The 17,112-nt window shown below is 40.8% G+C and overlaps 1 protein-coding gene across 1 annotated transcript in view; it reads right to left on the bottom strand.

Annotated features, from left to right (window-relative positions):
* LOC122797878 (galectin-4-like) overlaps positions 1–17,112 on the bottom strand; it is a 143,004-nt gene that overhangs the window by 106,160 nt on the left and 19,732 nt on the right. The window contains exons 3-4 of the mRNA XM_044066814.1: positions 13,946–14,150; positions 13,337–13,462 (exon numbers count right to left, since the gene is read on the bottom strand). Coding sequence (XP_043922749.1) covers positions 13,337–13,462; positions 13,946–14,150 — 331 coding nt within the window. The remainder of the gene's footprint in view (positions 1–13,336; positions 13,463–13,945; positions 14,151–17,112) is intronic.

Here is a 17,112-nt window from a genome sequence, read left to right on the forward strand (position 1 = left end):
TATAACAGTTTAAGTTTGGACATGATGGAAGAGGATAGGTTAGTTAGTAGCAGGGCGCCATACAGAAGGGAGGGAAGGCGGTAAGAGGAAGCCAGACTATTCCTGGTAGAAGTAGAGAGGAAGTGGTTGTTCCTGTATAGCATACCTAGTTTTTGGTGGGTTTTCTTTATATTTTGCTGAATATAGATATCGAACTTGAGGTGTTCATCTATAGTTACACTGAGTAGTTTGGCAAAGGGAATAACTTTGATCGGAGAGTTACTTTGGCTAAAGACTTGGAAGGAATTTTTATCAAAAGAGAAAGATTTTGAGGGTGTGAATAGTATTTTAGATTTGTTTGCATTGAGAGAAAGAAAATTTTACTATTTTACATTCTTACTACTGTTAAACATGAAATTACTTTTAAGGGATCAAAAGAAAGTAAATTTGACTGAAATGTTACAATTGTGTGGTTGTTGTTGTTTGTCTTTCGGCTTTTTCCCGGTAAGGGGTCGCCACAGCGGAACTCCGGTCCGCTAATGATTGGCAGTAGATTTTTACGAAATGCTGAGGTGCCAGCTCGATGTCCAACCTTCAACAAAGGCATGCCCATTTACACATGCATGTCTTTCGAAAGCTACCCAACCATGGGGAGGACATGCAGACTCCACACAGAAGGCACTCCCAAGCCAAGCCGAGAATCGAATGGGAGAACCTCTTGCTGTGAGGTAACAATGCTACCGCCGTAAAAGAAAGTAAAATAATGTACAGATAATTTTTGGATGAATATGCTAAAAACTAAATGCATAATTAAATGATAATAACTTCAGGGGTCTCCAGTAGTTTGTATCAAATTCCCTGCACAATATTACTTTTCTGATTCTGCTTAATGCACAAAGTAGTAAAGCTTATTGTGTTTTGCTTGGATATTATATTTCTACCTACCTATCTTTTCTTTTGAGTTGAAATAAGACATCATATTTGATCATCGTATTCATGTTGCGCCCAGAAGAAGAAACTGTGATATTTTAAGCCTTGGGTTAAGATATTGATATCTGATGAACATTTGAGGCAGACCTGCAAATTAAATTCACACTTATAGCTGATGACTTTCATTATTCTTGCCCCAGCATTTAAACACAATCTTCTTATAGCATTTTCTCATGAAGCAAAGAGATGAAAATGCTTAATTCAGAATCTGAAGGTAATTTTGCAAAGTGACTGCAGTCAGACTTGGAGAAAAAAGTTGTACTATGTCACTGTCTTTGTTCATGTGATAAGGACTCATAAAATGGATGCTGAAATTTGGCAGTCTGTTTCAGACATTAAAAGGTGTCCGTGTGCTGGTTCTCAGCTAAATTGCATAATAGAATGTTCAAACCAAAGGGTAAAAAGGTCACACAAACATATACAATGCAGACTCCAGCTTAGCTGGGTCTTTCTTGAGTGTTTGCATAATATAATCATATTCAGCTAGAATCATGTTTAAAGCCATATGTAATGCCTATCCCCACTTTACATCCAATCTGGCAGGAGTGAAGGGATGTGTATAGTCTGTGGAAGGTAAGGGCCTTGTAAATCCAGTGGGTAAGTATGGATAAAGAAGGAAGTAGGCTGGCAAGTTGGAGTGGGATAATGAGTGTTCAGGGAAAGGAAAACATGAGTATGAGTGGACCATTCTCCGCACTGCAGAAAACAATCACTGTAGATAACATTCCTTGTTAAAATGTATCACAGATTTGTGGGTTAGGGAGGCTCCGGTGTGCTGTGACTAACTTTAATAAAATAACCTGGGTTTGATGAGGTGGGGGTAGTCAGCAGCAGCTCAGGGGCACAGGACAGGAAAGGAGAACCAGCTTAAGTTTGAAGTATTGTCTGTTTTGCATGGCCTGTTATTGCTGTGCTCCACACCAGGGGATTTCACATCATCATCAGTAATCCAGGAATAAGATGTGCCTCTGGGTGGACAGAGAATGATGTTTATGGCTGAGAAAACTCTTAAAGGTTCAAACTTTTGGTCTTACAAGTTCAGCATCTAAAGCACGCCTATTCAGAATGAGGTGAAGTACTCACTTCCTTTACCTTTCAGACATGTCCTAAGATGCTTACACTCAAAAATACAGTTGTTATTTCTACAGCACTTCTAAGCCTGTATCCCATTCAATTGTTTTGGCCTTAAGCGAAATTTATTTATTTATTTATTTAAAATGTATTTAACATTTGTTTACCAGGAAAATCTGACTGGGTCAGGAACCCATTTTCAGCATAGGCCCGGAAAGAAAAGCTCCAAATGATACATGAACGTTAAGACAATTTACAGGAACAAGATAAAAAAACAAGTATTAAAGCACATATTAATAATAACTGAATACTAAATAAGTACAGAGAGGTAGATGCAATAATAAATACAAAATAAGCACAGAGAGGTAGATAAAATAATAAGACATACTAAATGAAAGCAAAGTGGTAGATTGCAAACTTTTAAAACATACTAAATTAAAGTAAAGTGGTAGATTGCAAACATTTTTAATACATCAGGTAGGAGTAAGGTAAAGAATGAGGATCAGAACATTAGATGCAAGTAGATGCTTATAATGCTAATTATATAAATGAACTTCTTAAATTATTTTGCATGTTTTCTCAGACTGCTCTTCTTCTTCTCTATGCTTTTGATCTTCTGTGCACTAGTAGATGTAACCTTGCACCATTTCTTCTTTATCCCCTTGCGGTCTAGTGACCATATTTTCCTGGTAGACAGGTGTGGTGTCATGTCTTCTGGACTTCCTTACCTTGACCTTCTGCACACGAGCAGTAGGTCTTTGAATATCTACTGCTCATAGGCAGAAAGTTCACAAAACTGCTATTTTTGGTAATTGAAAAGTATAAACTTAAAATGTGCAGAGTGTATAAGGAACACTGACTTGCAGGTGCAATATTCTTTTGTACTTCATTGTGGACAGTAAAATTACTGAGAAAGCACTAAGTTTTGTCTCAGTGAGTACAGCCCTCTCTGGGGTTAGAGGTTGGTATACTGGTTAAAGTGTTTACCTAACAGACACAATGTTCATGGTTTGGTTATCACCCTTGAAAGGGAAAATGGCCCACAAAGTACCTAACTATGATTTAGTCTCTTGTATGTGGCAGAAACTGTGTGTGTATATATATATATATATATATATATATATATATATATATATATATATATATATATAGTTGCACTTGGCAGCAGAAAGGGATGGTGCTACATAACTTACACCCCTCTTGTATGAACTCGTGTAGCTGTTAAAGTCCTGCCTGGAAGCAAACAGAGTGTGATATGAAATAGAACATTGTTCTAATTTTGTTTATTATCAAGGTTATCTGTTCCTCACTCCTGTCTTTACCATTCTTCCTCCCTAATAAATTATTTATATACATGCACAATCAAACTGAAACACCGGATTTCTTCACCTGACAATCACAAAGTTTGTCACGTTTATAGAAATGTATGAAAGCAGGTAGTTATAGAACCACATATCTAGATTAAGAAAGTATAGTTGTGTAAAATCTTACCATAACCATAGATGTCCTTCTCTTCACTGAAGCAGTATTATTAACTTGAGGCATCTCCCACCTGAAGGCGATCCGACGTCAGCCAGTATACAAAAGTCTTATACTACTGTAGGGTACATGGGACATCGCACGTAGGTTGCAGTCAGACATAGGCCATAAAAGTGATGGACACACATACTATCCTCAGAACTGAATGCCTCAGGAGGAATGCCAGATTAAGGATATGAAAGATCAGTACATCCAAGCAAAACAATAGACCAGAGGGGAAGGAGGGTGGTATAGAATACTGCAGCAGTGCAGAGAAGCACATCTATGGCTATGGTAAGATTTTACACAACTATTCTATGTCCTTCTATTCACTTGCTGCAGTATTCATAACCTGAGGGAAGAGTGCCAAAGCTCAAGAAGGAAGGGAGGAGAAAGAAGCAGAGGAGATCTCAATGAAGTCATATGAAATGGCTTTGGCAAAGCAGCTCTGGCTCTGGAAATGCCATCTAGTCTGTAGTATTTGGTAAAGGTATGGAAAAAAGGCCAGGTGGCTGCTACAAGGATGGCATTGTTATCTAAGCCCTTGAAGAATGCCTTAGAGGAAGCTACTGCCCTGGCAGAATGAGCCTTCACAGGTGAAGAGAGGCTATTTCCATGGAGTGTGTAATAAAGGTAAATAGTCTTTGAAATCCAAGAAGGAATAGTCTGCTTGGAAATGGGTAAACCCAGAGCCCTGAGATGGAAGTTCACAAATAGCTAATCAGATTTCCTGATATATTTTACATGGACAAAACTAAAGCTAAGTTGTCTATGTACATCTAAGGTGTGCAGTATCTCCTCACTGTGGTTTTAGGGAGAAGGGAAGAATAAGGTAAGTAACTGAATGGACTGGTTAAGGGATAACTCATTAACCACTTCTGGCATAAAGGAAGGATTTGTTCTTAAGGATACCCTGTTGTTATGACAGACCAAGGAAGGGGATATAGCCATGAGGCTTGTATCTCTGACAACATTTTGGCTGAACTCAAGACCACTACTAGTAAAACAGTTTTCCAAGAGCAATGTTTAAGGGAGGCCAAAGATGTGGGCTCAAAAGGGGTCAGGGTCAATTTTTCTAGAACAAAATTAAAGTCCCATGGAGGAGAAATAGGTTTCCTGGGAGGTCTACTGTGAAGGATGCCCTTAAGGAATAGTTTCACCTCAAATCTGGATGCTAGAGGGGGAGACAGAGGCAAACAAGCAGAAACATTGATGTGTGATCTGACAAAAGAATAAGCAAAGCCAACAGAGAGCCAGTCACACAAGTAAGACAGAACCACTGGAATTCCCACTTGTCAGTGGGGCTTGGTTCTTAGAGAGACACCAGAGTGAAAATCTTTTCCACTTAGAAACATTAAGATTTTCTAGTATTGGGATTTCTGGCCTCCTGCAAAACCCTGACCACATCATCTGAGAATAGGTGTCCGAAGGGGATTACTCGTCTGAGAAAAAGTGTCCGAAGGGGATTAGAATCCTATCACCCACAGTATCAGCTGTAGTGTTGACAGGTATGGCTGTATTAGGGATCCTTTGTTCTGTGTGAGAAGGTCCACACTGTGGGATAACCTGTGGTGATGGCCCTGGCTAAATGTAGAAGGAGGGGGAACCAGAGCTGTCTTAAACGTGAGTCACCAGCAAGATTTTTGGTTGGTCCTGTCGAATCTTGAACAGGACCTTTGGTATTAGAGGAAGGGGAGGGAATGCATATATAAACATCTCCATGAGCATCTACTTTCCAAACCAGAGGACTTGGGACTCTGGCACAACATTTTGGTGTTGTGTGTTTAGGGGGAGGCAAATAAATCCATTTGAGGAATAACCCATTGGAATAACCGATTGGTGGGCTATGTCCAGAAACATGTCCCTGTGAAGCATCTTTTCATGGGAATGAATCAGAGACCTGCTCAGCGAGTCTGCCATGAGATTCAATTTGGAGAGAATTTACACTGCCTGAATAGTCATGTGGTACTGGGCAAGAAATTCCCACACCAGAAGAGCCAACCTGCAAAGAAGATAGGATTGTCTATAAACAGTTGTAGAGGGCCTGGGCAAAGAATATTGTGAAATGCTTGCAGAGCTAGAAGCAATGCTTGCATTGCCCTGATGTTGATGTGTTCTGTTTTTTAGGAGGGAGACTGAATTCCCTGAGGTGTAAATTTGCCCAAGGCAGACCCCGAGCCCATGTCTGATCCATTTGTGTAGTGTTCAAGGACTGGGGTGTGAGGATGAGGGGCAGTCCTGGATTTAGGTCTACCTGTTGGATCCACCAGAGCAGTTCCCTCTTTAGGCAAGGAATGAGAGGGACTTTGTATTCTAGTGGGTGAGAATGCTGGGTCCACACCGACCTGTGGAACCACTGGAATTTCCTCATGTGGAGTTTTGCCACAGATATCATGTGAATGGTTAAGCCATGAATCCCAGCACCCTGAGGAACTCCCTAGCCGTGATGCGAGTCAAGGGGATTAGGGAGTGAAAGAAGGACCAAAGGTCCTGCACCTTCCGAGGTGAAAGTAACACTCTCATTATGTCTGTATGGATTCGACAACCCAGGTAAATGTGGTCCTGTGAAGGGGTGAGTACTGGCTTTCTGAAGCTGATGGTGAATCCCAGTTATCCAAGGAGGGAAATGGTGGCCTCCAGGTTTTAGAGTAGAGTGTGGAAAGTTTAGGCCTGTAAGAGCAAATCATCCAGGTATGGAAAAATCTGGATAGTTGAAAGCCTGCAATGTTTAATCTTTCCAGCCAGGCATTTTGTGAATACAATCAGAGCTGTAGAAAGACCAAAGGGCAAGGCAGAGAACTGAAAATGTCAGGAACCCACAGAAAAACATAAGAATTTCCTGAACATGGGGTGAATGGTGATGTGAAGGTAAACATCTTATATATCTAGAGATGCCATGTATCCTTGTGGAAGGATAGAGGAAATGGAAATAGAGTTTGGAGTGTCAATATTCTGAAAGAAGGACCCTTTGAGAAGGTGTTGAGATGGGATACATCCAGGATTGGTCTCCAGGGCCCATCCTTTCTTATAGGTTCATAGGGTCATAGGTAGGTACTAGGCTATTGGCCCTAGGACCTATATAAGCCTAGCCAAAGGTACCCTGGCTTTCGCCACCCAAGAAAATTATTTTCCTGTGCCACTGTCGAGCAGAGCCACAGAAGTGATCCCCGGGGTGAATTTCCTATATCCCATCCAATCATCAAGATTTTTCTTGAATAGTGCTAATGAGGAGCTTTGTTTGATATAGATAGGTAGTTTGTTCCAGAGTATGGGAAGTCTCTGGGACAGGAATCTATCCCTCCAACATGTTCTGTTTATTGTGGTGGCGAGGTTTAGGTCCCTAGAGTGTGTAGCTCATAGGGATTGGGATTTCTTTAAGTGGAGCATGTCTAAAAGCTCTGGGTTTGACATAGCTTTGTGTGTTAGGCAGAGATCGCCTCTGAGGTGGCGATATGCAACGGAGTAAAGCTTCAGTTTTTTGAGATGGTCTGCATAGGGCATCTCTTTGAGGCCGGTAATCCTCTTTGTGAGGTATTTCTGTGGCCTTTCCAGTTGTTGTAGATGTCTTGTGAGGTACATACCAAAAGGGGCATTGTACTCTATAATGGGTCTAATGAGTGACGAGTAGAGGGGAACAATGACCTCTTTTTTCCTGGATGAGAAACCTTTTGTGATGAGGTGTACCACATAGAAGGATTTCCTGACTACTGTGGTGATGTGATTATCAAAGGAGAGACTACTGTCCACCTGTGTCCCAAGGTCTCATCACACTTTCTGTGTTAAGTAGACTACCACCTATGTGGTAGTTCATGGGTACTGAGTTTTTACCAAAAGGAATGACAATGCACATTTTGGCATTGAGCTTGAGGCCATGGCTTTGACACCAGGCATCTGTCTCAGCAAGGCCCTTTTGTAGGATGTCCACATCTTTTGGAGTTTTGATTATGGCTCCTAGTTTGCAGTCATCTGCGAACTTCATTAGCCAAAGACCTTCTGTGTTGGCCTGTACTTCAGAGAAGTAGATACCAAACAGGAGAGGACCCAGGACTGAACCCTATGGTACTCCACTTGTCACTGGTCTGAAGCTGGATTTGGAGTCTGCTACTTTCACAGTGTGGGTTCTGTCAGTGAGCCAGTTGGCAACCCATCTTGTGACATAGGGATTTATACCTAGTTTAGTGAGTTTATCTATAATTCCAGAGTGGGGAATGGTGTCAAAAGCCTTGGCGAGATCTAGATAGGCTGTGTGAATCACCTTACCCTCATCTACAGCTTTGGTGACTGCTTCAAAGAAGTCTATCAAGTTTAGGAGACATGATCTGCCTTTTACAAACCCGAACTGGGTGGGGTCCTGAGTTTGGAGATTACCAATGTCATTGTTTATAAGTTCCATGATGATACGCTCCATAGCCTTGCAGACCAGGCTCATTAGGCTAATGGGGCAGTAGTTTCCGGGGTCTATGGTGGCTCCCCCTTTGTGGAGTGGGATAACTGTCGCTGTGCGCCATTCAGTGGGCACTTAGCCTGAGGTGAGGCTATGATTGAACATGGTACTTAGGTGGGGTGCCAGTTTGTTCTGTAGTTCATGTAGAACACGGCCTGGGATGTCGTCAGGTCCCATGGATGCTGTGTTCTTGGCTTTGGATAGTGTGTTTTTTACCTGTGCAGCCATGATTACAGGAACTTTGCATTCTTCTGGTATAGAGATTGGCCCTTTAGGGGATGACAGAGGGGTAAAGTTAGCACTGAACCTATCTGCCAGGATGTTGGCAATATCCGTTGGTTCTGTATATTTAGTGCCATTGTGCTGTAACTCAGAGCAGATCTGAGTGTTGCCATTGAGATTCTTAACATAGCTATAGAATGCTTTGTGGTTGTCTTTAGAGTCAGTGGCGATTTTGTTTTCATAACTATCTTTGGAGGATTTTATGAGGGATCTCAGCTTCTTACTGAAGCTGACCAGGGAGTTTCTCCAGTCATGGGATTTTACTCTTTTTTGCAACAGTTTCTTTCTTCTGTTGTAGAGTTTGTTTATGGCAGGGGACCACCGGATTGGCTTCCTTTTTTTGGAGGATAGCATCTTGGTTCAGTTAGGGATTGCATGATCCATGCACTCATGTAAGTGCTTATAAAGTGCATTTGTGTAGGATTCAGCAGTCATACCTCTATTGTCCGTCAGCATGGGTGTCGTGAAGTTTGCCACATCTGTCTTAAGAAGTGTGAAGTTGGCTTTGGAGAAATGTTTTACTGTGGTTTCCCTAATGGGGGTGGGGAGGGATGTGGATGTCTAGGGTGATTAGCTTATGGTCGGATCTGACCAACGAGGAAATGATCTCTGGTGTGGAGCACCGGTTGCCCATGTTGGTAATAACCAGGTCTAGGATATTGCTGCCCCTGGTGGGGGTGTGGATAAGTTGATCCATGGCATTGGAATTTATGAATTCCAGAAAACGTTGAGCACAAGAGTTGGTACATGAGTAGTTTCCTAGTTAATGGTAGGGTAGTTGAAATCGCCCATTATTAGGGTGTTAGGTTGTACCCTAATATTTTCCAGTGTATTAAGAAATGAGGAGTGGGAATCCTGGGGCATGGTGGGGGATCTGTAGCAAGCTACAATTTGGATTGCGGTCTTGCCCAGAGTTAGTTGCACTTGGATAATCTCGGATGCATTATGCTGAACAACTAGCCTGGAGGTGTGGATATCCTTAATGAATATGGACACGCCTCCGCCTTTAGTGTTTCGGTCCAGGTTAGGTGGCCGAAAGGTGTGGTATGAATTATAGCCTGGTAATGCAGGGGTACTCTCTGGAGCCTTGAACCAGGTCTCTGTCACTGCACAGATGTCGATGTTCTCCATTTTAAGGAGTGCCTCGAGAGAGTGCATTTTGAGGTTTAGACTTCTAGCATTGAGTAGCAATACCCTCAGATTCTTCTTGCCTGTATCTGTTAGGGTGGTGAATTTGTCATTTGAACCTTGCCTAAAAAAGGCACTATAGGGGTGGCTAGAGCCTTAGCCAGTATCCGGAATCCCAGGGGCGACGGGTGCAGGCCATCTCTGGCAAAGCATCATGGCTTGTCGATCATATCATCCCAGGCAGACAGATACTGGATCCCCTTAGAATGACACCAGAAGCTTAGCCAGTTGTTGAAGTCAATCATTTTGTCCTTGTACTGTGGTATCATTCTGGGTGATGGCAGGATGCTACTCAGGGCTAGGGTCATACCTGCCTGGGCTACAAGATCTGGCAGCTCCTCCATGTCCCTTTTCATGTAGTCCAAGGAGGTACATCTCAGGTCATTCACACCAACATGGACAATGACAGAGTCATATTTGTACTTGTTGTGGAGTGACCTGAGTGCATGCATTATGTGGTGGATCCTGGCACCTGACAGGCAGCTGACAGTAACTTTCTCCTTGTTTAGCCTGGGGAGTGGAACATCAGTGTGCCTGACTATAGAGTCAGCTATGACTAGAGTGCTGGGTACATTGTTATGCCTTATGGGCTGTGGTTGAGTGGCACACTTAGTTTGTGGGCTATGTGTCATTTGGGTTGTGTTGGGGGGTGGAGGTTGCTTGTGTTTCTGCTTTGGAGGTCCCTGTTGCTTGGGCAGGTTTTTACTGAGAGTCTCCGCGAATGTAGGTGTGTGTTTTGTGTTTCTATGTGTGTGTTTTGGTGGTGTAGGTTTTGAGGGACTATGTGCTGAGTGTGGTGTGGTGCAAGTGTTTACCTTCTCCTCTTGACTGTCTAGTCCAGTCTTGGGTGAAGAGAGCTTTGCCTCCAGTTTGGCTGTATAAGTGCATCTCTCACAGGTTGTAGTGTTGGGTGGTAGGAGGAGAGGGTTGTCTGTGTACATGAGGCAATTACTGCATTGCCTCAAGATGCCCAGATTCATCAGGTAGACAGGAGAAAACACCGGGGGCTGACCCTTAGACATGCCTGGATAGGTGCTTATTTGTTAAGTACTAGAAACTGTTTTCCTCTAGACAGTGAGGAAAGTTGAGTGCTGTAGTAATTTGTAGCTTATTTAGTGCTTACAATAAGTTCTGAACAAGTGCTGAAACAAAAAACTGGCTAGTTCTAAGAAACAAAATTAAGCTAGAAGGCTTCCCTCCAACACAGAAAGGCTTGGGCCCTAGAAGCCTACAAATAGTCCTGGACACAGCAAATCTATATCCAGGCTAGACTACCCACAGGAAAGGCAGGAAACAAGCTTAGAAAAGGCACTAAGAACATTCTTGCATAGAAGTCTTTCCCTCTCAAGGTTTGAGGAACTTTTTGAATGGAGCCCTATTGCCAAAGCTTCCAAAATAGCTTTGGGAAGAAGGGAAGAGGGGCAGCTGCTCTCGAGGGGGGAGGGATGCCCATAAAATTGGAAGTGGAGTGCCAAACCAAGAAGTATCCATTTTTGATTATGGAGAGAACCCAGGTGTCTTGAGTGATACTTTCCAAGACCCTGTGAGAGTTTGAAAGGCAGAGAGAAACAGGGGAAAAGGAGACATCTGCAGGGTAGTCACAGACTCCCTGCTTTGTCAGGATAGGACTGCCTTTGTTGTGAAGGTGCCTGTAAATTCCTAGGCTTCTGTTCTCCTTTGCCTCCTCTGGAAGACTTACTGGAGGAGTGCAGGGTGTAGCTATGGATGAAAACAGGCTTGGATGGGAAATTACTATGAAACCAAAAATTGAAGTAGAACTAGTAAAGTACAAGTCCACCATTAACCACAAATAAACTTCAATTGTAATACCAGGGTCAGTAAAGGCTGCCACATGAAAATTCAACTTTTATTCCAAACACAAGACAATAAGATTAAGTGCTTTCATTTCCTGTCTGGAAACTTCATCAGAATTGTTTACCTACATCTTTACATTCTATTTAAAGACCCAACACCTTACCTATTGGCTGTAACTAATTACATCACTTCCCTAAATTAAACCTCTCTGTTTATACCACTTTATTACACCATGTATAAAAGACATTGAATATGAATGCAAATAAATTCAATATAAATATACTAATTTATATGATGTAATTAGTTACAGCCAATAGGTAAGGTGTTGGGTCTTTAAATAGAATGTAATGATGTAGGTAAATGATTCTGATGAAGTTTCCAGACAGGAAATGAAAGCGCTTAATCTTGTTGTCTTGTGTATGGAATAAAAGGTCTAATTTTCATGTGGCAGTCTTTATTGACCCTGGTATTACAACTGAAGTTTATTTGAAATTACTATGAAAACTGGGCATAGGAGAAACAAGGATGTGTTTCAGATCCTTGAGTTCCTTGGTTTTCTCCTGTAGGGACTTAAATAGAGAAGCCACTGCTGGACCAAATAAGACTGAATTATCTAATGGTGTGTTCATTAATTTAGATTTGAAGTCATCCTGGAGGGGCTGAAACCTAAGTCAGGAAAATCTTCTGAGAACTGAAGTAGCAGCTGCCCTGGCACAAGCCTCCCCAGCATCATAGCTGCATTTAATGGAGTGTCTTGTCACTTGGGAGGAAGCTCCCAGGATAGATAGAGCCAAGGCTTTTTCTTCAGAATATGGAAGATCTGCAATGACACTAGATGCCTGAGACAAAAGTTCTGTGGAGTACTTGGTCATGTGTGTCTGATAATTGATGGCCCTGAAAGCCAAGGTGGCTGAAATATATGCCTTTTTACCCAGTCTCTCAAGGGTTCTAATCTCTTTGTCTGATGGGGGAAGGGTGGTGGATTGGAGCATCCTAGATGCTTTATCTGTAGCTACAGAAATGACTGCTGAGTCTGCAACAGGGCATCTAATGAGGAATTTACAATCCTCAGGGACCTTGTAGAAGGCCTGATCGGACATCTGTTCTACTTCCAAAGACATGCTCGTGGCCAAAGTCAAGGTGGCCTCAGAATTGGGCTTGGCCTGTGAATTTGTGCCTGAACTCGGATATGTCTCTAGATTGTCAAGCACCTCGGGAGAAATGTCTGACTGTGTAGGTGCAGTGGAAGCCACGGGTCAAGGTTTCTTGGCCTTGTGCTTCACTGGCTTGGCATCAGACCCCGAGATACTTTCCATATGCTTAGCTAACAACTTAAGACATTGGTTCTGTAAGTAAACAGCAAGAGAAGGGAACCTGCTTCTAAGGGTCTTGGGTACAAAGTACTGACAAATTCTACAGGGCTTGTTGTCATGGTTAGGCCCTAAACAAAAGAGACACTGTGAATGGCTGTCCTTATGTGAAATGTGTCTTCTACACTGGCCTTTACTCTTCTTGGATGACATAACCAAAACAGTAGTAAAGAGAAAATATTCCCCATTGGGGTACTTATCTAGAAAAGGCTGAAGTTGCAATCACTGAAATGATCAGAACGATGGTTGCAATGGCTTTCTGACTGGAGGCAGAAAAGTTCTGAGGATGGTACATGCGTACATCGCTTTTATGGCCTACGTCAGACTACAACCTTTGTACGACGTCCCATGTGCCTTACAGTAGTATAAGACTTTTGTATACTAGCTGACGTTGGGTTGCCTTCAGGCAGGAGATCCTTCAGGTTAAGAATACTGCAGCAAGTGAATGAGAGGACATCTGTATGTTGTAGAAATGACAGCAATGACAGAAACTTGTATCATTAATTCAGCTTTCATCATTAGTGTTTATTACTTCTGGTGTTAGCAGGCCTGGAAAGAAGAATGTTGTAAGTGCATAACTGTGTGTTGCAGACTACAAAGGTAGTTACTGTGCTTGGTAAAACTTTGAACACAAATTGTTCTATTTCCACATGTTAAACACCATTGCTTATCTACGTACCCCTGTCATACCACCAATAATGTTAACGGTCTGAAGGGTCAGAGGTCCGGTAATGTGCACAGCAGTCACTCGTTCAAGAGGTATACGGTGTGAGTACCCATAGAAGCGTGACCCGTTGACAAACACCTGGAAGGCAAGAAGATCATCACATGAACATGGGCTCTAGCCTCCATTACTATCTCATGAAAAAACAATTATTACTTTTGATCGATACTATTCCTGTTAAGTGATTACTTCTTCATTGTAAAGTATTCTGTAATTTAGTCAACCTTCTGGAAACACACAGTTGATGCAGAAAAATGCATTAGCCAATGTTTAACTTCCTTGAGCTGCAACACATTATTCCTGTGATTATCTGAATGCAAAAGTCTGAAATTTCACTTGATAGGCTCACTAGAAGAGAAAACTCTTTGCCCCACAGATCTTAACAATGTCATTATGTCCATCCCACACTACATGTAATCCATCAGCACTGTTCCATAACATGCTGTAAGTATCTACATGTAGGTCATGCAACACTAACACTTAGAGAGCATACACTTTATGAAAAAATCACTCAGCTTCCCTGGGATATGACTTAGAAATGACTGCTACATTTAGTACTCTTACCTCGTAAATGTCATGCTTCGCTTGGACTAAGACCTCAAAATGTTGCCCCCTCTTAAATGGTATTTGCTTCTTGTCCTCCTCATTGCCCCAGGAGCCTCCTTGGCAAGTGTTGAAGACAACCCTGTCATGTCCTTCGTAACGAGGATTAATATGCAAAGCAATATCTGCCCCTTGGTATTCACCACAAGTAAGGTTTATACAAAACCTAGAAAAATCATAAAAGAACAGCGTTCATCCCACCACATCTTGTTTTGTTGCAAGAATTATGTTGTTTGGATTTAACCATTTGTTACTCTAGTGGATAAGACAGTTTCCTCTGGAATGTCACTGCACAGCAGGAGAGGATATAGCCAACACTGTGCATACTTGCGTGGACCAACTTTGTTAATTAATTGTAACTTGTGTTCCTGACACTTACGTATCAGCTGACAAAATAGTTTCAAGAAAAGAAAAGCTGCATTTACCACCTTTCATTTGGTATTCAGTTTACTGCTCAGATCCCCCTAGTTACAAAACTATTGCAAGGATGGTATTACAGACTGCATATTAACACCCTATAGCTTGCATTATCCCTAAGTTGTTTAGACAAAGCAACATATTCTGAATATGAAATAACTTTCCTACTGGATTTTGGCCATTAGTTATATAACATAAAAACTTATCCAACACTGAGTCTCTCCTCTACATATTCAACTTGTGAGCAATGCAAAATTGATAGAAGTGTTACAGTCAGAAAGTTAGAAATGACCATGGACATTGTTGGAGATCTAAGAACCCATCATGTCAATATTGTGAATTAAATCATATAAAAAAACTGTATATGAAAAAGTATGTACTAAATGGACTTTCACTATAATCTCATTTAAGTGACTGGACAAAGTGTAATCATAAAGCTATTCACCCCTCTATCAAGATGTATGGATTATCACAGTTATTTATTTTACATTTGGTTACCGGGAAAGTCCAACTGGACACAAAAGTCCTTTTTCAGCGGAGGCCCAGGGAGAAAAGCTCCACATTTAACATGATAATAACAGATTAAAGAGCTAAAAGAACTGGAAGTGAAATCTTTGGCAAACAGAAGGAGCAAATATTTATTCTATTTATTATTTATTTATTTTTTTTATTTTACATTTGTTGACCGGGAATGTCTGACTGAGCTCAAGCCCTTTTCAGTGGAGGCCCGGGGAGAAAAACTCCAACATGTGCAAAAAAATATTAGAATGACAACAGAGATATTCAACATTAGAATAAACAATAGACATATTCAAGAGGTTACAAATCTCATACAGTAATTGCCAAATTATACAATACTATAAACACAAGGATGAATAACATTTAAAGCATGGGAAGTAAAATGTGGTTTAAAAAGGTTTGTTAATCTAAAGATCAATGGTCAGTGTATAGCAAAAGTTTAGGAAGTTACGTGGAAAGTATAGGATGCAAGTTGCTCATGCTAAGCATTATGTTTTAGCTAAACTGTACTTTGTTTCCATATGAAAGGAATTTGTGGGAACAATAGAGGCAGAATAATGTTCAGAAGGAGGAGTGAGGTTTAACAGAAAGCAGGAATTGAGCACTTTATGTAATAGAGTAAATGACAAGTATAAATAAAAGAAAGAAAACATATATGTAAAGTATAATGCATGACAAAATGTTAACATTGTTTGCTTTCTTTTCTATTAATGCATGTTTGCCTATGTCTTTAGTGAGAAAGGTGCTAAAAAGTTACTGAAAAAATGGTATTTTGGACTAGATACTGACAACAGATCACAACAAAATGATCTTTGTAGGTATTATATCTGACATAATTAGTGATCGTAACCTTGTCTTTGCCACATGGAAACACACTAAAATTCATTGAAACATCCAAAAAGGTCAGAAATACAACTGAATCTGATAAGGAAACGTTCATGTCTACCCTTACGCTTAACAAATGGGATCAAAAACATATACATGATGAAGAAACTCTCTTCAAGAAAACATTTCTCTCATTTTTAAACTTCCTTGTACCTCAATATAGGAGAAGAGTCAAACCAAAGCCTACACCATGGCTCACATCGGTTATAAAGAAGCTAATGCACAGCAGAGGTAAAGCAAGTGAAAGTGTCATAAAGAGTTTTTAAAAAAAATTGCAAAACTATGAGTACTTGCAAAACCTAAGTGTACCATCTAAAAATGAACTACTTTCCTATTGTACAGGAAAACCACAGTAAAACTAAAATAGTTTTGGTCAACGTTCAATAAATGTATTCAGAGTGGTTTAAAAAAAATTGCAACCCTGCCATATCACAGATAAAACAAGCTATAACATGGCATGCAGATTTAATTCATACTACATAAATGCTGCTAACTCTCTTAATAAACTCAATGCACCCAACGCATAAATTAGTGATACAAATGGTGTTACTACTGCCTTCTCACTTACAATTCCTACCAGCATGACAAAAAAACAAAAATATTTAAAAACTTAAACCCACCTCTCTTGCAGCAGATGACCTCCCAGTGGAACATCTCAAAATAGCTGCAGAAGACATTGAATACCCAGTGTCTAGGGTTATAAATTGCTCTCTCAAAAAATCTATTTTCTCAGAAAGTGCGGAAAAAACCCTAGGATATTCTCTTACATAAAGTGACAAATCTCTTGGGCTAGCAAACTACAGACCTTTCATGATCTTGTCCTCTATCTAAAATACTTGAAAAAATATGTTCATCTGCAGTTGATGAGCTATCTTACAGAGAACAAATTACTTTGTATAATACAGCATGGATTTAGACCAGGCCAAGCTCATTAACATCACCACTAACTTTCATAAACTATATTCATCAACGTCAAAATCAAGATGAAATGGTTGCATCTTTATTTATAGACCTGTCCAAATCATTTGATACCATTTCACATCCCATTCTATTTTATAGGCTCAGAAAACTGGCCTCATAAAGAATAAAGTTACCTTACCTGTGTAAGCTGGGCAGATGAGCTATCAGCTGTTCAACAAACAACATTAGGTGTGCCACAAGGTTCAATATCAGGGCAATTACTGCAAGCAGGTGAAAAATAAATGTATGAAACCAATCTACTTCTATTCCCTTTGACCACTTTCTTATCAAATATAATCCAATATACAAATCAGGCAAAAAAACACTCCAGGAGGAATGAACAAAAG

This window comes from Protopterus annectens, chromosome 1.part0, assembly GCF_019279795.1.
Source record: "Protopterus annectens isolate FY-2018-M chromosome 1.part0, PAN1.0, whole genome shotgun sequence".
Taxonomy (NCBI): domain Eukaryota; kingdom Metazoa; phylum Chordata; order Ceratodontiformes; family Protopteridae; genus Protopterus; species Protopterus annectens.